The 25,352-nt window shown below is 45.2% G+C and overlaps 1 protein-coding gene across 4 annotated transcripts in view; it reads right to left on the reverse strand.

Annotated features, from left to right (window-relative positions):
* Nucleotides 1-6,831: 6,831 nt before the first annotated feature.
* The window catches only part of CLSTN1 (calsyntenin 1), a 442,723-nt gene continuing 424,202 nt past the window's right edge, over nt 6,832-25,352 (reverse strand). For all 4 annotated transcript variants that reach the window (XM_085609788.1, XM_085609783.1, XM_085609779.1 and 1 more), the window contains one exon: nt 6,832-9,615. In XM_085609788.1, coding sequence (XP_085465914.1) covers nt 9,415-9,615 — 201 coding nt within the window. In that variant the 3' untranslated portion in view covers nt 6,832-9,414. The remainder of the gene's footprint in view (nt 9,616-25,352) is intronic.

Consider the following 25,352-nt stretch of genomic DNA (forward strand, 5'->3'; position numbering starts at 1 on the left):
CATCCAGATAATTTCTTCAGGTATTTGTTGAGGGACGAAGATTGGGGATGGGGCGCCATTCTCCCAACTTTTTCATTATCAGGAAAAATCTCAAATTAAATCCTGTTCCTCTTTGTAAATGAGGGACCCTTTCGATCGCTCCCTTTTGAATCATCAAATTTATTTGGGAAAAAAGCTCCTTGAGATGAGCAGGAGGTGGGCCTTAGGGAGGAGAGTTTGGAGGAATCTTTATGAACTCTAGAACATGGCCTCTGGCCACGATGTCCAGGACCGACTTGTCTGATGTGATAGCGGACCAGTTCGAGTAACATTGGGAGATTCTTCCTCCAACTCTTAAAGGGGCAGGCTTTAGAAGTGGTGGCAGGTGGCGGTTTTCATTGCTTTTTAGCTGAATCCCATCCATGGTAGGAGGGCCTTCATTTATTTTGCGAATTTCGCTGTCCGTACGACTGTTGTCTTTGTGACTGATCTCGCTGATTGCCTTGAAAGGACTGGTATGACCGTTGTTGGTTGTAGCCTCCTCTATTGGAAAAGAATCTGCGTCCCTTAGCACCACGAAATGGCTGAGTGCGAAATTAAAGAGTACCAAGAGATCTTGCGGTCTCTATCTTTTTTAATGGCCTGAAGGGCCTCTTCGACATGCTGGCCAAATAGTGATTCCCCATCAAACGGCATGTCAATCTTTGCCTGAAACTCCTGGCGAAAAGATGTGGATTTTAGCCAGCCTTGCCTTCGCAGAACTGCAGCACCCGCTAGCTGCCTAAAATCCTGTGGATGCGACATCCACGGCCGAATCGATTATCTCAGCAGATAATCTTTAAGAAGAAGATCTTTAAGGCCTCAGACTTTGATGGTTCCGGCAACATGTTGATATAGGGAGAGATGTCCGACCACATCTGTCTGTCGTATCGCCCTAATATAGCCATTGAATTAGCAGCACGGACGGTCGTCGCTGCCATGGTGGAAACCTTCTTCGCAATAGCATCCAGTCGTCTACCGTCCCTGTCTGGAGGAGCTGTAATTGGAGAGGAGGGGTTTCTAGCTCGTCTTTGTGCCGCTTGGGCAATAACAGAGTCAGCTTTCTGCTGGCCTATGAGGCATGCAGGTGAATTATCTGGTGCCTTATACTTTTTGTCTAGTCGAGGCAAGACCGCAGGAATAGAAGCAGGCGCGGTCATGAGCTTCAATTCTTCCAAATTAAATCAATAATGGGAATGGTCCGCATCTGCTTCCTTGGCTGATCCTTAAAATCGTAGAGGAAGCACTCATCCTTCTTTATCTCCATCGGTAGAAGGAAGCTTTGTGTTGCCCTTTCCATAAGGAGATGAAAGCCTCAGATATCGACTGGAGGAGAGTCAATGGGAGCTGGAGTTGAAGGGGACGGAGTTTGAATTTGGTAGTCGTCCCACTCCGCAAGAAGAGATCTATCGTCCACTTCTTCCCTATCGTCAGTGGTGTTCACATCATGGGAATGATGAGACGGTACTAGAGAAGGTGGTCTGGGAGACCTGAAAGAAGAGCCAGAAGGTAAGAGGCATAGGTGTCGATGGAATGGACTCTGCCGATTCAGATGGAGGAAAACGGCGATAATCGTCCAACATGTATTGCAGATTGTTTAGCAGAGCTAGAGGCATCTGTGCTGTAGGTATGTCAGGAGCTGGAGCTATAGACTCAGGGAATGGATCTTCCTCCTGGTCATCCTCCTGATATTGAATAAGCAATTCCGAAGGGCTCCTGGCAGTGCGAAATCGGTCATCCTCTTCGGACTCCTCATCATCCTTCCCAGAGTCCAGTAATTGCTCTGGTAACTCAATATGTACTTTGGTAGGGGAGCTATGCAATGGAGAGAAGGCCTCCAACGAAGAACCACGTCTCTGTAGTAAAGAAGATGTTGTCATAGACGGTGCAGAGGAGGCCGTGGCCGTAGATGCAGACCAAACCTGCAATTCTGTGCAAGATGACAATTGAAGCGTCGACGAGGGGGCCGTCGACTGTATCGTCGTCGATTGAGCTGGTTTCAAGGAAGTAACCGTCGACGAGGCAGTTGTCGACGCGGTAATCTGCGACGACGAGGCAATCTTCGTCTACGAGGTGGTCATCGACGACGAGGCGGTCATCGACGACGAGGCGGCCGTCGACGACGAAGCGGCCGTCGACTAGGCAATCGTCCACGAGATCTTTCTAACCTTCGCCGTCGACGGGGCGTCGGCGGTAGAGGTAATTTCCTTTGTTGATGAGATGGGCTTCACAGAGACAGAGGCTAGCGTCGATGGAGATGAAGCTGATGACATGATCATTTTTGGTCTCGGCGACGAGAAGGTAACAGTCGAAGTCGCGTCGACGATTTTCAGGGATTTTTCTCGGAGGTAAATCCTTTTCCGGAAGTCGTTTTGAAGCCAGAAACTTCAGTCTTTCTAGGTGGCGTAGTAGGCAGAGGCTTACTCTTAACACCTTAGCCCCAGGAGAAGACAGATCCTCCTCAGCCATCCTCTTCCTAAAGGACATAGATGAGCCAGAGGCAATACTTCCCACCTCAGATAAGGGGTGGTCTTGATCCTTAATCTTCTGTAGCCACAGAAGTAGATGCCCTTCTCTATCTGAGGGTTTTCTGAGGGAAGGTCCTGCATATCTTGCAATCTCTCACCTGGTGATCAGGATAAAGACAATAAATGCACTTCTTGTGGGGATCTTCAGAAAACAGCCGGAGCTTCCCACAAGATCTAAAGGGAGAATTTCTTTGAAGATGACATCCTGAAGAGAAGAAATTCCAGAAGAATAGAAGAGTACTGAGCAGAGCTCAGGTAGACTCCCTTCACAGGACGCGCGGTAGAAAATCTGAGAGCCTCAGCCTCTGAGGAGAGCATTCTAGAGGTGCTGTCGCCTGATTGGCTGCAGTTTGGACTGTATATAATGACTTGGACAAGTCGTAGATGTGGACGTTTTTTTCCTTGTAGTTTATGGCTACTTTACTTCCTGGTTCTAGGTTACCTATGTTATGGTTATTATGTGCATAATTATTGCTTTTTTATGTTCCGTGGGACGACGGGGAATGATTCAGGCATGTGAATCCATGAAAGATACCCCAATACTGGAGAATTTTAAGTTCTAACATACCAGTGTACCAAATATTTGCCACACCATCTGGGATGATCGGATCAGTTGTGTTCAATTTAATTGTACCTTCTATAGGACCTCTCACAGAAATGGGAATCCATAAAACCAAGTAAACCTAAAGGTTGCTCCCCCAAAAAAGCATTTGAGAGAGAAGTGCACAATAGTTGCTGCAGCAAACAGATCCACCCAAGGGCACTCCAATCTAGAGATCATTCCAGTCACTTTGGGATGAAGTTCTCAATCCTGGACTTCTATTGTGAGATGGTTCAGAGCATCCACACAAGTTGAGGGTGAACCTTAGGTGGGCATCTGACGGTCACTGGGCACTGCCAAGCCAGCTGATTTAATTGGCAGTGGTGGTGTCAACAGAGTTCGAATAGCGCTACCTGAGATGGAAGGAAGGTAGGCTTTCATGGCAGTACAGAACACCCACAGTGCGAAAACATTTCTGTTGATAACTACAGTAGCCTGCAGCTGCGCAGGACTGCAAGGATGTCCCACCAGCTGATTATAGGGCCACATCCACCAGTGCATATCCCGAAGGACAGAAATATAGATCTGTATCTGCGCCCGCAACCTCCACTGGTGCTGGGGCTATGGTTTCCTCAGGTACCACAAAATTGACCCTCATTCTTTATCTAGTGTATGGCACTAACAGGATGTTGTGTATAGCACTAGCCCTATAATGGTCAACCTCTTTATGGGCAGGAGATGGGACATCTGGGCATGGACTATGATGTCCAAGAGTACCATGGGAGATGAAGAATTGTGACCAGCACAAGGTACCCCTCCTTCACCAGCCAAACCTAAACACATGGAAGCAGTCACATTGGTAAAAACCAGGATTGGCGTCAGCTGTAACGGGAAAACTGTACACAGATACCGCTGACATCCCACAGTGAACTCGAGTAATTTCAGTGAGCAGGATGTATTGGCAGATGAAAGTAGACACCTGGGAAATCAAAGGACACTAGCCAATCCCATCATTTAGGGGCAACAAAACCTGGTTCAAGGACAGAATTTAGAAACTGTCCAGCTGAATCAATAGATTCAAGAGGCAAATGTCCAGGATGGGTCTCAGACCTCAATCCTTCTTGTAGACCAGGAAGCAAAAGAAGTAGAATAATTTGTCCCCTTCTGCAAATTCTACCATTCTACGACTCCTTTGCTCTGCAGAACAATATCATCTATGTGGCAGGGAGCATATCCTGCATGGAAGGAAAGAAAGCGCAGAGCTTAGCATTTGTGTATGAGCTATATCATCCAGTAATCGGTGATTATCTCGCAAATGCTGAAGAAATGGGAACCCCCCCCATGGAAGTTGGTGGTGTAGGGGAAGCAGGAGTAAGATTCTGTGGCTGCAGAGCAAGCGGTTGAAAGAAAGAAAACTAGAACTGCTGCAGCTGGTGGTGTCCCTTAGACCCACCCTTGCCCTCAAAGGAGTGGTATATTTGTATATTGGGCTGTCTGGAAGGACTACGAGGATTACGGCTGGTGGGACTGTTGCATCCTGGAATAGCCCCAGAATTTTCTGTACTTTTGTTGGAACTGCTATGCAGGTGAGGCAAAGCCCAGGCAAGCACGCCATGGATAGGTTTTTTTTTTAACTGCTCCAGGGAGGAGTTTGCCTTCTCTTCCAATAGAAGTTCACGGTCTTATGTCAAGTCCAAAAGAGTTGCTTGGACAATTCCCAAGCAGCCATTGGAGCACGTCCAAATTCGACAAAAGACAGCCATGAACACAGAACGAGCCACTGTGTCTACACAAGCCCAGTTACACCACAGAAGTTTGTTGAGGTGCTCAACCCGTCAATCACCAAACTGGAAAATGGCTACTACATGAGAACAGAGAATGGTTATTTTTGCCCGCCTCAACAGTGTTGACATATCGGCCCATAAAGCATGTCGCTTTCAAGGCACAAAGAGCTATGCTACTAGATGCAAAATATCGGCTCAGAACACAACCTCTTCGACTCTTGGTCTGGAATGTCCAATGGAAAGGTATTTGCGTTTAACTTAGCACAAGAGGTTTGACCCACCAGACTCTCCAGGGAGGGATATGACGACTATCATTTAAGTCACAAGCTGCAGACTAGTCTTGCTGTGGAATTTGCTGGTCAGCTGCCACACATGAAGAAAATAAATGTGTGCGCAGCAGCCAAAAGTGCCTTGCTGAAGGTAGCAGAGGTTGTGAAAAAGCAGGTGAAGGTTGCAAGGTATTGGTCAATTGGATAGATTGGACCTCCGAGGTGGGCAAAGTTAATTCCTTACCACCAAAGTAAAAGTCCCTCATAAAAAAGGCCCATTCTGGGGATGTATTTAGAACACGTTTTTTATGTCCAGGTAAAGGCTTGCATCCATATTGTAAGGAAGGAAGGAATGCATCATCCTCCGCGTGGCCTTAGTTTTTTGTCAGGCATGGCTAGAGCACAGGAATGACATCAAAAAAGGGATTCCATCTGGACAACTCTTTAGACCGTTTGGGAGGTGCTCAGCCAGAGGTTAGTAGTCAAATTAAGTAAGCTCCTTTTGTTTTGCCAATTGAATAATACCAGCAGACTTCGAATGCAGAAGCAACTGAAATCTGCTCCGACCACGTCAGAAATAGCACGGAGTGAAGTGGAACCGGTGCACTGAAGGTGCAGTCTTCCTCAGAAATGGCACCAAGGACTAAGCCTGTGAAGGTATGGAGCTTGCAGCATCGTGGCCATCAGAACTGTCAAATTCACAGGAATAGGCTCAGCCTTGAGAAGTGTTCCAGAAAGTAATGTGGGCATCCTCATTATGTTATGCATGGCCTACCAGAAGGCCTTGATCTGTGCTTGATCAGTTGATAAGAGTGCAGAACGCAGGTTTCAACATCTCTCAATGTGGAATTGGCTCAGACAATGAGGAGGCGTCTATTGTCCTGGGACTGCAGTCTCCATACAGTCCAGGAGTGGGTTAGTTTTCTCAAGGAAGAAGCAGACTTCTCCTTCCTATGATGTTTTGTGGGATGGCTTCTTGGCAGAACATTATATGTGAGAGACTTACCTAAAAGGATTGAGGGACCACTTTGATATGTCCCTGCGGATCTTGGCCAAAAATTGACTTGACCTCCCGATCTCTGAAGGCCTTTGGGTGCATCAAGGAAGTTGGTGTGACAGGCTGAGGGGCTGTGTACAGATCCAAGAAACCACATGCACATGACAGGTGCGTCAAATAAGGCCATCTTTTTTAAGTATCTGCAACAGGGTTTAAATCCCTAAACTTTAAGAGGAGGCCAAGAGGTGCACCAGACTTTAGTCCCAGTGTGACAGGGAAACAGGAACTCATGCCAGCAATTCGGTCAGTGCATAATATGTCCTGCTTGCTCAAGCTGCATCGCACCACCTGGTGGGAGATCTCGCTGGGTTCTACATCCATGTAGTGCATTGAGGGTAGTAATAAGATGAGGAAACTTTAAAAAGATGTAAGCAGCAGATTCATTTTTTTTAACCTGCTGAAAAAATTTCAAAATACCAGACACTGGCAAGACTAGTCGATTGTTAGGATTACCAATTAAGGTCCATTGATGGTGAACATTTTTATATCCATTTACTATGTAGTTAAAGCCACACTGCTTTTCTAAAACATTCAATAGTATTACAAATATATTACATTTATTAATTCAACCACCACTTTGGTCTATGCTATTGAATGGTATGCGTAAACCAAAATGTCAAAGAAGTGAACAACATTCAGATCCAGAGATTTATTGTAGCTTATAGACTGTTGAAACTGACCTATCACCAATATACAAATCTGGAAAGTTAACCATACAGAGGCTACAAATAGCATCAAGAAGTTTACACTCCATCTTCAGCAAAAGCAGTTTCTTTTGTGATGATTTGCAGTCTAATTAAAGCAGCTACAGTGAGTAAATGGAAGGAGAATCCCTCTACACATCAACATGGACACAAGACAGCTGTCAGACAGTAGTTAACCCTTGTCAGGTTACTTAAAACTAGCAGTCATGGTATCACATAAAAGTTGCTAAAATCATAAAACCATTCTGTTTTAGAAATCTAAAATTTTACATTAAAAAAGCTGTCAGTTCACTGACACTGTGAGCTGGTTTCATCCTTTTTTCCGAAGCTAGCAAGATCTCTAAGTTAAATGAAGTACACTGCTGGTGTTACACCACACTATTGAAAAATACCTCAGTGTCCATGGGAAGCAAGGAAGTCCGCTGCTAGAGAGCTACCCTGACAGGGCATGATGCAAAGTAATCAGGAAGAAACCTGGCCACTGCGCCTATGGTTTCTAAACTATTTCATCCAAATTCACTTATATTAGTTACATCTAATACCCCAAAAGACTCCCATGCTAACTTCTTTGGCAGTGTTCCATCTTCACACATCAGTCTGACTGTACTGCTGTCCATATAAAGTGTGCCACAGATTCTTAAAACAAGGTGGGGTTTCCCAAGCCATGGCTCCATGTACCTGGACCATAATTGGTATGAGTGTTCTTACTACTTGACCACCAAAAGGGGTGCATGCCTTCAATTAAAAATCTCGTTTAAACACCATGTACATCCACCTATAACCGAGAACTGTGGCATCTGAGGCAGCCAGAGAGTGTCGCTCTGAACTACCAAATGTAATCTGCCCTACCAAAATATAGCACTCACAGATGTTGAGTAATCAATCACTTTTCGTACCTTCAAGGGTTCCCATCAGAACGAGCACCCACAAATAAAAGCATTTATCTACTGTTAAATCAGAAAGCGGCAAAAGCAGAGCATTCTTGGAACACAACATTATTGACTCGATTTACAAGACTGTTTGTACAATTTACAATTTCACCAGCAGGAAAAACAAATATTACTGAAAATGTAAACAAATCGCATAAAACACCAGCAACTCAGGCTGATGCAAAGGAAGCTAGATATCATAGACTGGAGCCAGTCAGTACACCAGCAGCTCAGGATGATGTAAGGGGAGAAAAGCCACTCGCTGGAATGAATTAATGCGCCTGGAATATGGGCCAATATACATGATGCAAAGTTCACTAACTGGAGTGTTAACCTATCAGCACCACAAGCAGAGGGGCTGTGAGCAAGAGTTTGCTCACTGAAGAGATGCATAAACCAGCGGCCCAAGCTAACACCTGAGCATGTCAGGGAAGTACAGCAGGCTCTGAAATCTGCTGCAAGTTTAACAAAGAAAAAAAAAAAAAGTCCAAGTGGCACCCAATGAGGACCTTCGCCTGGCTGCAGTTGCAACACCTAGCCTCTACAGACTGGCAGTGAACATCACCAAGCCTAGGTGAAGTGTACGGCACTGTGCAAGGACCACAAACAGAACATTTGTCTGAGAGCGGCATTGGGCACCTTCACTTCCACGTCATAAAACACATTCACAGATGGAGACTGAAAAACTATGCCCAAGCAAGGAATGGGAGACCAGGGCAGTCCATGCTCACTTCATTGTAAATGCATTACAGTGGAATGAGGTAGGATCCATAATTGGGCTACCACTTCAAATGGACTTTCCTCACCCCTTAATGTAGGGAAAGGAAGGGGCAACTAACCGCACAGACAAGTGTCTGCTAAGCATACCGGATACCAGTCAAATAAAGTGCCCCTGCACAGACTTGAACAAGAAATCTCCAGTCTCGCCTGCTCCATCACCTTTTCGCACCTAAAATCAAATCATACACTTAAAAACCAATCCCTCCTTTCACTACCACAAATGACACATAGCTCAACATATTTACAAAATATTAAAAAGTTAATCTACAATTATTCACCTCAAGTTTGTTTTGCCACTTTTCACATGCACTAACTTGAAGAAAGTGAGATAGACAGATATATATATATATTTTGTATATATACGTATAGTCCACAGGCTGCACTTGACTGCAGCGTAAAACCCTTTGCCAGCTGTGAAACCGGTGTGTCCTTTACAAAATGATGAATGACGCCAAAGCAGTCCCACGGGTGAAGGATAGAGTCCTGAAACCTATGTGCAATGTCTACCAATCTGTAGAGTCATTCAGTTGAGATGATAGGGCTAAAAGTGCAAGGTGGGTCTATACATAGTGTTAAAAAGTCTGATTAAGGAGGAAAAGAAGGGCATATCTATTCTACAGACAGACACTTGGGGACGAGCCAAACAGCACAATATTTTTCTTAATTTTTTTTTTTTTTTTTTTAAACGTGTCTGTCAGATCTACTGGCTTAGTTTCTTTACACCTTGGCGACTTGGAAGGAATAAAGAGGGTTATTGTGGAATCATCTGCAGGAGGAGACTGTTGGAGAGAGGCCAGCGGGTACTCAATAAGTGAGTGTGGAATCATCCCACTCCAGCTGCTGTTGTCGGCTGACATTTTGATGATCTTCTTCACGCTCTCCTTCTTCCTCCTCACTGCTTTCCGACTCAGCACTGGTGATGTCGTCATCTTCCTCGCCATCCTCGCTTTCTTCCTCCTCCTCCTCTTCCTCTTCACCCGCACTGCTGTGCTGGTCCTCATAGGTCTGTGGAACAATAAAAACAAACAAAAAAAAATGTATTTCCTTATCAATAAACTAAATGCTCACCCCATCCCATAACCCTCTTTATTGTAATTGGGTTTCACCATAGCACAGTTTTTCCAAATACGGACATGAAAAGCATTAGAGACAAGCATTTGCAATACAATAGGTCTCGCATTTACACGAGTTAGAGCTATTGACATTGTAAATGGCAATGCCTTTCATTTTTATTTTTCGTTTTTAAAACCTAAATAAAAGGCGTTGTCATTTAGAATGCCAATAGCTTAAACTTGCATACATGCGAGACCTATTGCATTGCAAATGCTCGTTTCACTAGTTGAAAACTGAGGGAGGAAAACCTGAGCTTTGTCTGCAGCTTTTACCTAGACGTGTGTTTGTGTACATTTGAAATGAATCATTAATTATGCTGTCAGTTTAGTAACGTAAATATTTTGATCATTTTCTCATTCTCATGATAACTAAGCCTGGGCGAAGCACTACGCTACGCTCGCGTAGTTTGCGAAGTTCGCGCTACTTCGCACTACGCGAACTGCACGTAGCACAGTGCGAACACGCGTAGCGTAGTGTTGCGTAGTGCTGCGGTCATTTTTTGCTTGCTCGCGGTCCTCAACGTCAAGTTGGCGACCGCGAGCAAGCAAAATGACATCCCGGCGAGACTTTTTCCTTGTTCGCGATCAGCAACTTCAAGTTGGCGATCGCGAGCATGGAAAATAAACCTCCCGGCGAGATTCCCAACGCGAGGAGGTCAGGTTTCTCATTGCGAGTGGTCGCGTATGCTCGCGACCGCTCGCGATGAGAAACTACCAGTTCGCGTTGAGAAAGCTGAAGCTCGAGTAAAAATCTACTCGAGCAGCAGAAAACTACAGCTCGCACTGTGCAAGATGCCATTTTCAATGATTGCACAGTGCCGGTTGCTTGTCCGCACTGTGCAATCATTGAAAACGACATCTGGCACACTGCGAACAAGGTACTACGCAGTTCGCGAAGTGCTACGCGTAGCTCGCGTAGTGTGAACTTCACTTTGCGTAGCTTCGCGAAGTGCTACTTCGCGAACTACGCCCAGGCCTAATGATAACCATATTTAGCGCTTGAAGAATTTCTTGACCTGCAGTCCATTTTCATGTGTGTTTGTCCATTCTGCATCTGGCTGAAAGCGATGCAGTCCCCTGGATCACATCTGTTCTGAACCTTTCCAGGTGCAGACAGCACCGTTTGATAAATGCAACTTTAAATGCAAACCAGAGCTGGGACTCGGAGCTTCGAGGATTCCAAAGCAATGCCCATCCTAATATACGTTGGCCTTTAAGGGCGCGCACTGGTATAAATCACACACCTTACACTTCCTGACGCCACACAACATAGGATCAAAGTGCACCAGGCGTATGAGGCTTCCAAACTACCGGATCAGAACATGATAGGCTGCGCAGCACTATTCAAACGCTCCTTGTGACGAAAAATATTATTGTAAACTCACTAATGGGCACACCTGAGTAAAACAACGCAATCTTCTTCAACAGCGGGTTTGTTTCTACTTCAGCAACATCATGGCATGCAGAGAGCGTTCAGCCATTTATATAGCTTTGGCAAATGCATTGCAAGAACCACTATAAATAAATGTAAACAAGATAGAAGAAGCAAATGTGTGTAAACAGGCTGGATGACCTCTGAGCATGAAAGGGCCACCCACTGGGATCACAAATGGGGGCAGGTAGGGGGGGCAAATGGATGGGGAACGGGAAGAAAAGGAGGTTCACGAGAGGCACAAAATTAGTTTAAGGAAAGGGCGCATCTGGTGGCATGTATGCAATGATGCAATTTTCAGAAATAAAAACGTTTTCTTTAATAGTCCATTCAGGTGCTAAACTGGAGGTGAGGCCTCATGGGAGAGGGTGAGGGTGACAGGGAGAATGTGGGTGAGTGGGAGAATGGTGATCAGAGGGAGGTTAACTAAAGTAAAGGAAAAAAGATTTTATAGATAGCCTGAAGCGCTTGCTGAAAAAACACAGCCCGCGAGTGGTCCGCGTGTTAGAGACAGGGGGAGCAGGAGGTGAGCCCGCGGGTGGCGTGTGCACTTAGGAGAGCAGTCTGCTCATTTTCAAGCACTGCACTCATGCTTGTGGTGCGCTGCTGCTCGCTACCGCAAGGTGGATGCCGCCACAAGCACGAGTGTGTGTTTCAAAATGAGCAGAGCGACGGCTAAAGGCCCTCCTATGCAGAGCATGCGCGCTGCGTAGGCGAGACCTAAAAAACTAAGGGTGCTCACCAAGGTCTTTTGGCCTTTGTGTTCAAGTGAGGTCTTCTCAATGTTCATCTAGGCAAGAGGACAAAAGTAGCTCGCCTTATGACACCAGCACTCTGAAAGGGCCCAGCAGAGACATCATACAAAAGCCAATTTGTAGACGTCATCAGAGAGAGAAATTTACGTTAAAAAATATTTTTAATTCTCAGATTGCCAGTATATATAGAAAATCTAACTTCCCAGAATGAAAAAAAATTGTCTTCCCCTTAGTAGCACCAGAAGAGAAACGCTGAAAAAAAATAAACATTTTTAAAACAGTTCTGCTTCTGTTCACTGTTGAGCACTCTTGGAGAAGAATCTGTCAGTAGATTACCTGTTTCGCTAAACCCTTACGGTCACAGTCCACTTATTTGAGTTCAGATAATATACTGATCATGCTGTAACTATGTAGTAAAAATGCTGCACTGGAAAATCTCTGTTTAAATATCAAGAGGATCCTTCTGAGTTTAGAAGGCAAAAGTATGGTATTTTTTGTAGGGCTGGCAAAAAAAGAGTTGGGGCAGGGAAGAGTAAATTATATTTTTATGGTCCAGAAGAAACTCATTACGTACCATCAGAAAGAATGTGACTGCATTTATTATTTATGTGATATCATACGAGAAATATTAACTTCATCCTCAAAGACCCTGCAAGGATGCAGAAATCTATGACAAAGCACTCTAGGAGGAAGGTAGTTGATATCAGAAGATTAGAAACTAGCATGCATCGAAAAATATACATTTTTACCCAAGATAATTCTCAACTGTTAGGCTGTGAAACATTTACTTTCAACAAGTTTGATATACTAGCCTGACACAGCTGACAAAATGTAGAACTGGAGCCCGAGCATGTCCATGAAGAAACCAAGTTCAAACTCGGAGGACTACCAGAGTGTCTGGCAAAATGGAGGGCATCTTTGATGTTTGGACACCATGGGCACTTTCCCTGTAATTTCTCCAATCTCGCAATGAGAAACTTTGAATACAATGATGAAGGCCGAGCTGCCAGCCTTGGTATACAGTCCATTCACATGTGAGTCACGGTCTCGTCCCACACACCGAGGCTTTGGGGCTAGGTGGGCCTAGGGGGCGAGGACCTGCTGTGTTGGTTGACCCATGACAATTGCCTTCACTCACCATTTACTATTACTTGTCTTAACACTATGCCGGAGAGGAAACTCCCTGGAAGATGCAACAGTATATCTTCAAGGGATGCCTAGAAATTAATCTGTTTCCCACACTGAATGCCAGGGCCTGAAAGGGAGTGTGTGGTGCGCTAGATCCTACTATCTGCAGATATGTAGATGTAACCAAGGCAACAACATTCTTCAGCAAGCCCAGTTTTTAATTGGAGAATTCTACGAGTCTGAGCCTTCTTGAAAGGGCATACTGATGCGGAGATCCTGCTTTTGGATTGGGAACTAGCGTTGTCTTTCATTTGTAGAGGGCATTGATTTTGCAGCTATAAACCATTTCTGTTGATTTTGACTGCTTAACAAGGAGTTTTTAGTAACATCTGCTGAAATCAAATGATTCTTTTGTGTTCTGAGACAATATTTGAGAAACTGCTACCTTCTCAGTGGCTTTGGTGTGCAAAGACTTCTTTTCCTTATGAAGATTAATTGCACCACGTTACCATGACTACTAAGATCTCAACAATTGCTTGTTTTGGGGGAAGCAGCAAATTAAACTGAAGACAGGATCTTTGATCATTAGCAGAAACTGACCGTCACCACAGATTGATTCTGGGTGAATTAATACACCTCCTCAAGGTAGCGAGCTCAGCATACACAAGGTACATCAAAGTCAAAACAAATAAAATGAATCACAATCATGAACCCTCTTTGGAGTCAGGACAGAGACTCCGGAACTCTCTTGAACCAGTCTCAAAGGGAGTGGTAGAAGAGCAATAGACGGATTCTATGGCCTGTGAGGTGGCACAATAGGAAGTCCATCACCAAGAAAAACCTTCTCTTCGCTTTCTGCAATCTCTCAAGAAGGGCCTAAAGGATAAGATTTCTATTTAGGTGCTCTTTGTTACATATAAAATTGGCAAGTCAACAATAGGTCTCGCATTTGTGAGTTAGAGCTATTGACGTTTTAAATGACTGTTTTTTACCTATACTTTTTATTTTTTGAGTGAATGTATGTGGTGTGGTGTGTTAATATGTGGGTTGGAGTGGAATTGTTAGTTATGGAATTGAGTATAGTGGAATTGTGTGGTGTGGAGTGGATTTGTGTAGTGGAATAACATGGCAAAGTGTGCAGTGGAATTATGTGGATAGTAATTATGTGGTTTTAAGTGTACTGGAATTATGTGGAGTAGGATTGTGTGTTATGGAATGTAATTATTTGGAATGGCATTGTGTGTTCAAGAGTGGCATGCAGTGGAGTTTACTTATGTGGTGTGCTGTTGAATTTTGTGGCATGACATGGAATGTTGTGGATGTATGTGGTGTGTTGTGCAAATGTGTTGAGTTGAATTATGTGGTGTGGAATTGAAATGTGTAGAAATGAATTGTGTGGCGTTGAGTGAAAATTGTGTTGAGTGGTATTATGTGGCATGGTGTAGACTATGTGGAGTTGCTACGTGGCAATGACTGGATTGCTGTGGTTAGTATTTATGTGGTATGGAGTAGATTGCAATTATGTGGTGTTGAGTGGTATTATGTGGAGTGTAATTATGCTATGTGGTAAATTGTGTGGGGCTGAATTGTGTGCCATTGTGTAGAATTATGTGGCATGGTGTGGAGCATAATTGTGCGGAGTGGAATCATGTGGCATGTTGTGGATTCAGGGATAGTGTGTTTTCAATATTGTAACAGCAGCAGGTCACTAATATTACTAGAAATATTCTTCAACACTCTCCCATTTCTCATGTCAGGTCCTGTTTTGATGTAAAAGAAATGCTTTTCATGGATGTTACAATAAACAACCAGCGTTTTTCTGCAAAATGCGATCAAGTACTAACTCGGCCACTTGAAAAAAAAACTGATGGGCAATCAAAGGGAAAACAGCCAGCGTATAAATCATCAAAACTCAAAATTATTGACTTAAAAGTTAAGGGACAGTAAGCAACTAATTAATTTATAAACATACCAATAGAACGTAGATCTTTGGTAGGATTGGTGCTATAGGAAATATCAATAAACGAATCGCTTTAAAATCCTGAAAAGAGGCCAAGCCACATCGGGAAATAAAGTTTTGTATTACCATTGGACCTAGATGTGCAGAAGTCCTATGCCATGTACCAACCAGGTTATGCTTGCCTGTGAATGAGATCAATTAGTTAAGATAACACATGCCACTGTGCAACTATCCTAGCTCATTCGGAGGTGAAGTGATATTTCCGCTTAAAAGGAACTTCGCACAACACTCAGAGAACACTCCTTGTGTATGGAATGAGGTTAGTCAAGAGACACGCAAACAGAGTAAACTGACATCTGAATCACAGGAAGAAATGGTTTGTGAAACGGACACCAACATTAAATCTCCACCAAGGAATCCCTCTAGAATGCACACCAATTCAGCTGGCTCTCAAGCTTCAAACATAAGGAGTGTCCTTTGTGAATAATGGCGAATACACGGTATGAAAATGGTGTAGCAGAGGGCTTTTTTTTCATGGAAAAGGTCTATCTCAATGCATGGATCAAGCCTTTTCTGCTTAGGTTTTATGATTAAATAGGTTTATTGCCTATATTTATATACATGGACTGTATGTGTTATCACTATAAACACGTTTTCTTTTCATCTCAGGCCCAGGCGCAATGAAATATTGTGGATTTCTATACAAGCCTTGCCCCTGGTACTGCGTAGTACTAGATTCAGTGGAAGCCTGTGACAATGGTATCTGTCCTTGAAGGGTCTGACCTTTGGAAGCTTAAAAGCAAGCTCCAATCCCAGCTCTCAAACTGAGGCCAAGGTTTTCACGCTTAAACTGTTCAGCCTTGCTTGCTCACTCAGAAGGGATTGTTTTTTTTTTTTTTTTTTAACTATATGGTATATTTATTAAACATCCAGCCTCCGTTTCAGCTTAAATGTCAAACTGCTGTCTGTTGAGAAAGCAAATGATGACAAAACTGTGTGATCTGACCTAAGCCCTACCCTGGTAGACCAATTGGATTGATGGTTATCGCTTCGTCTTTCTAGCACTTTGAGCTGGTGAGTTTAGTTTGTTGTGTTATTCTGTCATACTCGAAAACATTTGTATGCAATGACATTACTGCTATTAAACCTCAGTACTACTCAAAGTGGAAGAGTCATTTGCTTGCAGTTTACAAGTCGCATCATTTTCATTAACAATGTGAGCGTTCACCAGGGAAAATACCACAAGATTAGAATGAACTAACATGCATCCGCGCATTCCTGATACACAGTTCTTTTCCAAATTACCTATGGACATTTTTCAACCTTCATCTGATTATGGTACACATGAACTCCCACAGATGCAAACCACGACAATAAAAACAAAACCACATTCAGAATAGTGTGAGAAAGTGGCTCTGTATATTCTGTTCTCAAATAGGTACAGTGTGTATAAAGTTCACAGTCACCAGAGGTTTAGCAGAGGTTAAAGTTAAATATAACCTTACTCTAAAGTGGTAGCTTGGTCGAGCAGTAAGGCAGTATCAGAGGACAGTGTAAAGCATTTGTTGTACACACTCAGTCAGCAAACGGTCTCACACACTCAATAACTGAACTCTAGGCCAATGGTTTATATAAAAAATATATGGTTGTTTTATTTTAGAACCAACAATAGGTATCAAAATATACTTTCTCAGAATAAGATGCTTTAGTTAAATACTTTTGCAATATGCAATTGACTTTTGTAGGTAATAGTTACAGTTTGTTGCAATAGGCCACACAATTTCAAACACAATAATACTTTGAGCTCAATGGGAACTTTAAGTTATATGCAACTAATTACTTTCAGGATTACTTTTCTAACTCCAGGACTGGATCCTAGATTCAGTCCTGGGACAGTTCTTGGAAACAATTGAGTAAATTCTGTTTAGTTACAGTTGTGATTTTTAAGCAATATTTTGCTATTTTAAAAGTTGACACTTAGAAACTTTTTCTGATCAAATTACCAATGTTATCCAATGGAAGGAAATCCACTTAGCAGGTAAGTGGGGTTATGGTTACTTTTTCTAGGTCAGTGTTGGATCCTGGATCCAGCAATAGTGTACCACCTGTAAGCAGTTGAGAAACTGCGTTTAATTTATACAGGCGATTTTGAAGGAATATTTATAAGTTTGCAAAATCGACACTTAGAAGAAATATCATAGAAAAACAGTCAATGGCTCCCTATGGGAGAAAATTCAAGTTACGGGTAAAGTATGATCTCGTTACTTTTGTAATCCAGGGCTGGGCTCCTAGGCTCAGTACTGGGACCTCTATCTAAAACAGGTAAGTAATTACGTTTTCACAGTTGGTACGATTTTTTAAAAATATTTGTAGTTTGCAAAAATCAACACAGAAGAAATTTCACAGAAAAACAGTCAATGATTTCCTATGGAAGAAAATTGGGTTAGTGGTAAGTACGGTTGTGAGTACTTTTCAGGGTCAGTGCTGGGCACCAAGATCCAGCACTGGGATCTCTCCTAATAGCAGGTGAGTATTTCCGTTTTCGTTACTCGGTTGATTTTAGGTGAATATTTTAAGTTTTAGAAACTCCACACTTAGAAGAAAGTTCAGAAGAAACCAGTCAATGTTACCCTATGGAAGAAAATGAAGTTATCGGCTTTTGGGTAAGTACTCGACTGGCAGAGTTAAGGTTCTGGGCACAGACTCAGGGGTCAGGTTGGTACAGTTGTTACACCCTCAGCAGCACTGGGGCGGCCGGGTGCACAGTGAGTTAGGCCCAATGTTATCCTATGGGAGGCAGGGGGGCCTTGGTTGGTGGCTGCTGACTAGCAGGCCACGTGGCTGTGGGAGCTGGGCTCCTGGTCACTTGCTCAGGGCAAATGGGGAAGTAGGTAGGAGTAGAAGTTGCACTGCCAGGGCCACTCGGGCGGCTGGGTGCAGGGTGCTTATGAACCTTCGGGCGCTCAATGGATTTCAATGGGAAAGCTCAAGGACGAACAAAGGCTGCAAGCTCGGGGACGAAGATTCTTCAGGTGCCACCACCACTTCGAGAGGTAAGTTGGAGGAAAGGTAGGTACCCAGGTGTCGGGCACAGGGGGCCGTAGGGCGCCGGGGTGCCTTTTGATGTCGGGAAATCTTACCCTCTGTTGATCGCGGTTGGGGGGGGGGGGGGTTCCTGGTTCTGAGGCTGCGCCAGGAGCGTCGCGGTGGGTCCTTGGGTGCCGGATTCGGGGTCACAGCCGCCAGGGGGGGGGGGGGGGGGGGGGGGGGGGGAAACGTCCTCGGGGTCTTTGTTCACTCCGGCACAGGCCAGACTTGGCGGGTGCAGGGTTCGCGGTTCCGGGCTGATGCCAGGGGTTAGAAACTTGCTTCAAGCAGAACCACTGCTCATGGAAGTCCCAGATGCTCAGAGTCACAAGGTAGCCAGGTCCTCCGGGGTTTGTGAGGTTGCTGGCCACAGGAGGTGCTGGGATTTAGCAGGAGCAGGTTCGAGGGTCGACAGGCCGGTAGGGCTGGGGTCAAAGCAGTTGGTGTCTTCCTCTTCTTAGCAGCTGCACGGCAGGTCTTCTTTCTTCTTTGCTTTTTCGGAATCTGGAATCTGAGGAAGGAAGGTTAAGGGTGCCCTAAATACTAGATTTAGGGTCGTTACAGGTAGGTAAAGGGCAGGGGGTGGGTACACCCCCTATCCTGACACTCTCCTGTGGGAGGGGGGCAGTAGCCTAGTCCTGATTGGGCAGGGCTTCCCATATTCAAGATGGCGAGAGCCCGGAGATGTGCTTCACCTCGCCCCCCCCACCTTAGGGGTGGGGTTGGCAGAGGCTGGCACATCCCCGGTCCTTACTTGGGGTTTCCGGACAGTCTTCCCGCCAGAGGGGGGGTCAGAACCAGTGGGGTCCAGTTGCTGGCCTGGAGAAGCTCACAAAGCCTTTGAAGCTTCCCCCTGCCCATCCTGGGGGAGGAGACCTAGCACCTTGCCCAGGATGTGCATTGTTGCAGGCCCAGGAGAGCGGGGGCTCTCCACCCAGGGGTCCAGCAACATGTCTGCTGTGTGGCAGCCTAGGCAGCCTCTCATACAAGACGTGGATTGTAGGTTAGGTTTCAGGGGGCATCTCTAAGATGCCCTCTGTAGTGCTTTGTACATTAAATCCCACACTGGCGTCAGTGCGGGTTTAATGTGCTGAGACGTTTGATACAAAACTTCTCAGTCTTCAGTGTTGCCATTATGGTGCTGTGGAGTTCGTGTTTGACGAGCTCTCAGCACCATATACTCTTAAATGGCAGCACTGCACTTACAGTGCCCAGGAATGGACATGGGTACTGTAGGGGCACAGGGCTCATGCTCCTGTGCACACACCACTGGCATCAGGCACCCAGCTAGAGAGGTAGCTGATGTATGCCAGGCCAGTGTAGGTTGTGGGCATGGCACACAGGGATGTGTGCCATGTCGACTCTGTTTTGTCTTGTACCCAGACACTCAGTCTACAAGGGCAGTGTGTTTGTGTTAGGGTACAGGGCCTCTAAGGGTGGCACAATAAGTGCTGCAGCCCTCAGAGGCCTTCCCTGGTCACAAGGCCCTGGGTACCTAGGGATCCATTCATCAGGGGCTGACATGTGGCCAGGGTTTTCCAATTAGCGTTTTAAGGAAGGAACATAGGCCCTGGGCACCTGATTGGCAGGAGTCCAGGGCACAGTCAAAGTACATTCAGCAATTCAGCAAAAAGTGGGGGCATATCATGCAAGAAAGATGGCACTTTCTCACAAATAGCATTTATTAGGAGTGTGAAAGTGAGCGAATGTAAAGTCTCACTACTACTTAAACAAGTAATACAACACGAAAAAGTTAAAGAAAGCGTGGTGTTTGTATAACGCATGGTGTTTGTGGAACAGCTAATAGTTAAAATGTTTACAGCGCGGTGCCGGAGAGGGGCATTGTTGACTGTGTGCCCGCGGTAATGTGAAAGCAAGCGCTGAACCCTTAACCTTAAGTGCAGCGCCCAGGGGCGGGAGGGGGCTGCAGGCACCATTGTTGACTGTGCGCCCGCGGTAATGTGAAAGCGAGCGCCGCGCTGAACCCTTAAGTGCGGCGCCCATGGGCGGGAGGGGGCTGCAGGCACCATTGTTGACTGTGCGCCCCCGGTAATGTGAAAGGGGCTGCAGGCACCATTGTTGACTGTGCGCCCGCGGTAATGTGAAAGTGAGAGCCGCGCTGAACCCTAAAGTGCAGCGCCCAGAGGCGGGAGGGGCTGCAGGCACCATTGTTGACTGTATGCCCGCGGTAATGTGAAAGCAAGTGCCGCGCTGAACCCTAAAGCGCAGCGCCCATGGGCGGGAGGGGGCTGCAGGCACCATTGTTGACTGTGCGTCCGCGGTAATGTGAAAGCGAGCGCCGCGCTGAAACCTGAAGTGCGGCGCCTAAGGGCGAGTGGGGGGCTGCAGGCACCATTGTTGACTGTGCGCCCGAGCTGTTAATTTTAAAGGGCGAATTTGCGGAGGTCTGCAGTTAGTTTAAATAGTAAAATATTGTATTTGTGCTGTGTGCACAACAACAAACACGTGAGTGCCCCATGTAAAGTGCATTCTGAAAGAAAAAAAAGTTTTACTTACACGGGAGAGCATGCTGCTTCTTATGAGCCTTGGGAAGCAGTAAAACAAGGCTGGTTTAAACAAGTGATGTTTAAACCAGCCTTATATGCATGGGTCACCAAGTGGTTGCTTTGCAAATTTCAGAAATTGATACATTAGCAATGCACAAGTAGTCCCTTTACCCCTTGTAAATATTAACATTAAATTAACATAAAAGAATATATGAAACAATCCATCTAGAAATAGGTTACATCCACGTGGCCAAACCCGTACAACAGGGCCCACAATTAACCAAATGGTCCGATTGTCTATGTCCCTTGTCTTACACAGAATTGAACCATTTGAACATCCAGAGAAGGTAAATACCTCTGTGCTAGAAAGAATTCTAGAAAAAAGGTTGAAAGTGAAATTGCCTGAAGAAAATATCAGACTTTCTTGCCAAATGTTGTGTTACATCAGTTCTCATACTCATTTTATTCTTTTGAGAATCCATATATGGTCCATTATAACAGTGCTTCTATACACTAGCCCAATGGGCAGAAGGGATTGTGAAAAAGAAAGCTAGAAATATGTTGCACAGTAGCCTTACGTATCGGACCAAAAGGGGTACACTAACTTTGAGAGTACTATATTAAATTCTCAAGTGAAAGTATTTCTACCTATTCTTCGAGGGGCAGGGGAACCTTCTTAAATTTATAACACAGCTTCTGAAAAAGGTTTGTGAAGTGCATTTTTTATTCTCAGAAATGGCTGCGAGATGCATCTTTATTTGCCTTCAATGAAGAAACGTGCAGCACAGCTTTCACCAAATAGAGGATACATGGGAGTAATGGCTGTTTCCAAGATCTTGTTGTGTTGATATTCTACTGGATGCACCAGACCACTCCTATTTAAATGCATACGATACCCTGGTAGATGGACATCTCACATCTCAAACAGTTAATCACATGCCGAAGAGTTAAGTGCCAATATTGTAAGAGTTCAGAAGCTAGGAAGATTGCAATGCAGGATCAAGCTACTGAAATTGAATATGAAATAGAGTGCACTGCAGTCTCTTTGGTCGATGTTCTGAGATGCAAAAGATTGGTGTACCACCACTTACATGGCCATTCTGGGGCCATTAGAACCTTTTGAGCCTTGTCCCTTGATAGCTTAGTGAGGGCTGCTGGAAGTAGCGAAATTAGAGAAAAGGCATACACAAGTCATTGATCAGCTTATCAAGGGGCTTTCTACAGTAAATCTAGTTGGTAAAACCGGAAGGTGCAGCTTGGAAAACTCTTGTTTACCGTTTTAGTGAACCGCTCTACCTGGGACAATGCCCATTTGCAAAGACATTGTGTCGTATATCTTCGTTTAATAATCACTCAGGACTTTCTAGCAAAACCTGCTTTAGTAAATCTGCTTCAGAGTTGTGAACTCGCAATGAGGTGGACTGCTATTCAAGTCAAAATTCCTGGCAATTAAATTCCAGATCTTCAGGGCTCTGAGATAGAATCCTGAAAGAACCCCCTCCTTGTTTGTTACAACAGTGCATATGCTCAAAGGGCAAGCACATCAGGCAGGTTAAGACATGTTTTAGATCCTACAGCTGCATCATAAAAGGAGTAGGTGGGAACATGTGGGTCGGCCCCTTCAAAAAACACATCCCAACAGGTGATTTAACTAGGGATGGCTGATCTGGTAAACGTACAAATGGCTGATAACTAACCTTTATTTGTGGTCAAAGCCACGCCTTGCTAGGCCAATTAGAACACAAAAATAATTAAGATAAAAAAAAGCTTGTAAGGGTTGAATGTGCCCAGAACACAGTGGCGGCTCCCCGCTAAGGAGGAGGAGCGTTGCCCACTGCTTTTAAGCAGTGTCACTAAAGGAAAAATACAATTATAATAACTAAGTTATTATCATTTTATTTTTTCCTTGTTGTGGCAACTTTTAGGGCAGGGCTGCTCTGCTGACAGAGCAGAGGAGGGGAGTAGTGGTTTGCACTCCCTAAAGTGCGCATGAATGTTTGGCCGGCCAAACATTCATGCGCACTTTGCATGTTCTCCATGCAGGCTGCATGAGAAAATGTCCAGGCTCCCATCCTCTGGCTGAGCGCTGAGCCACGGTGCTCACACCAATCCCAGTGCAGCGTTGTGACTGGCTATTGGGTGGCTGGGAGCCGGGTGCATCCTACTTTCTGTCCTTGAAGCGGGAAGGAGGACCAAGGAGGCGGTGGCTAAGGTGGGTGGTAGACAGGTAATATATGTTTTTCGTATATTTAATTTCAATCCCCCCCCCCCACAACTGCCTTCAAATACCAGCGCCACTGCTATAACACCACCACAAAAAGACTTCTCCACGCTTCCTTCATGAACAGTCTTTGTAGAAGGATGTCTAGCTGTCAGAATAACATCAACTACTATAGTAGGAAGATCAAATCTCATCAACTGTCACCGTTCAGTTTCCATGCATGGAAGTGTAGGTTGTGCAGGACCCTGCCCTACTGCTGCGGCAGGAGGTCCCCCTGAACAGGTAGCAGGATTGGAAGACAGATGCTCATGGCCAGAAGTTCCAGGTACCACACTCTCCTTGCCCAGTCTGGAGTCAATAGACTGGATTGGCCTGGTCTTTCTTGATCTTTTTCAGCACTCTAGGCAGGAGAGGTAGCGGCAGAAAGGCGTACAGGAATCCAGTTTCTCAATTCCAGAAAAAGGAGTCTCCAAGGAAGACTGCCTTGGAAATGCCAACACATTAAAGCTGTAACAGTGTGCTTTCTCTGCGGTCGAGAATAGATGGATACAGGGTTCTCCTTGTTGCTTGAAGATTTCCTGTGCCACTTCAGAGTTTAACCTCCACTCATTATCTGCTAGGCAACATTGGCTGAGTTTGTTTGCCCTGGCGTTTAAAGATCCTGCCAGGTGCTGGGTGATCAGCGATATGCCCTGAACATTCAGGCACTTCCAGATGAAAAGACTTGTGGCACAGGGCCCACAACCCCACTCCGCTTGGTTTGTTACAATACCACATAGCGGTTGTGTGGTCTGAGCACCTGCACCTGTTCCCCTTGGATAGTCGGGAGGGAAGATTTTAGTAACAAGTGAATCACTCCCAACTTCAGCAGGTTGATGTGGAGGCGAGTCTCCACTGGAGACCAGAGTCCTCCGATCTTCAGCTTTCTCAGATGACCTCCTCACCCAAGTAACAATACATCAGTCATAATCTGAGTAAGGAAGGGAGAGGGATTTCCTGACAGTCCAATTGCAGTTTAGCCGTCACCACTACAGGCCTTTGCAGTCTCCTCTGACACCAGGGTAGAATCTGACAAATTTCCTTGGTGCGTAGCCCACTGGGACTTCAGACTCCACTGTAAAGCCTGCATGTGCCACCTAGCATGGTCCACAACCAGGATGCAGGAGACTAAGTCCAAGAAATCTCACAGCTCGGCAGACCAGCGTATACAGGTTGGCACTGATGAAGGAGAGCCATGGGGAAAGAGTCAGGTGTGCTTAAGCATGTTGGTGGAGAAACCAAATGTCAACAGGTCAACCATTGTCTGGACATTGTTAGAGACCGTTTTAGATGAGCCCTCCTTCTCTAGCCATTCGTTGAGGTATGGGAAGACATTGTGAACACCCGAGGTGTGTTGGTCAGGCCAAAGGGGAACATTGAGAACTGAAAGTGCTCCTGGCCCACTTGAAACTGCAGGTAATGCCTGTGAATTACAGGGTGGGAATCTGAAAGTATGCATCCAGTAGGTCCTGGATCTAGGGCAGAGAGAACTTGGGCCAGGGTGAGCATTTTGAACTTGTCTTTCCTTAAGAAGAAGTTCAGAGGGCAAAGTTCTAGAATGGGGCAAAGGCCTCTGATCTTTCTGTATCAGAAAATAACAGGAACAACAAACTATCAGTTTCTTGAAATTGGCACCCTCTCTATCGCTCCCTTAGCTAAAAGAGCTACAACTTCTCCATGGAGTATAGACAAGTGGACTTCTGGGAGACACTGTGATGTAGGTGACCTGTCAGGAGGATAGGGAAGGAAGCACAGGGAGTAACCTTGTTCCACAATCTGCAGCACCATTGATCCAAAGTAATGTTCCTCCAACCGGAGAGGTAAAAGGGGATCAGACCTTCCACTGGGCAATCATAGGATGCTAAGGTCAAACTAAAGGGATTGTGGTTGGGGACAGAGGTGCTAGGGTCACAGCAGAAGGTTGCCCTTGTGGACCTCAACGCTGTCGTCTTATTCCCTGACCACAGCTCTCTAGAGGACTGTGGTTTGCTGCAAATAAGATGAACAATGTCTGTTGCTGAAGGTGGCCTCTTCCAAAGACAGATGAGGAAGCAAACAAGCGCACCGAGCCAAACAGAGTAGGCGGAGGGCTTGCTCTCTCTAAATATTTCAACGGCTGAATTTGCCATCACTCTAAACAGGCTAGAGCCACCCAAAGGCATATCCATCAGTGATTGCTGCACATATGTGGAGAAGCCCGTGAAGCAAATCCAAGCTAGGTGCCTAAGCACTACACTGGCACCAACTGCCCTTCCTAGACAGTTGTACCCCAGCCTGACTTGATGGAAAATTTAGCTGCATTCTGACCAGTCACACCTAACTGTTGTAAGAATAGGCAAGTCTCACCAGTAACAGCAGATAACACATCAGCTACCATGTCCCATAATACATGGGTGTATCTTCCTAAAAGGCATGATGTATTTACAGATTTAAGGGACAAACTGTACAAGGAAAACATCCTTTTTAGGTCCCGGCTAGCGAAGGCTGCGCTTGCGCAGTCT

This window comes from Triturus cristatus, chromosome 1_2 (genome assembly GCF_964204655.1).
Source record: "Triturus cristatus chromosome 1_2, aTriCri1.1, whole genome shotgun sequence".
In the NCBI taxonomy this organism is placed as follows: domain Eukaryota; kingdom Metazoa; phylum Chordata; class Amphibia; order Caudata; family Salamandridae; genus Triturus; species Triturus cristatus.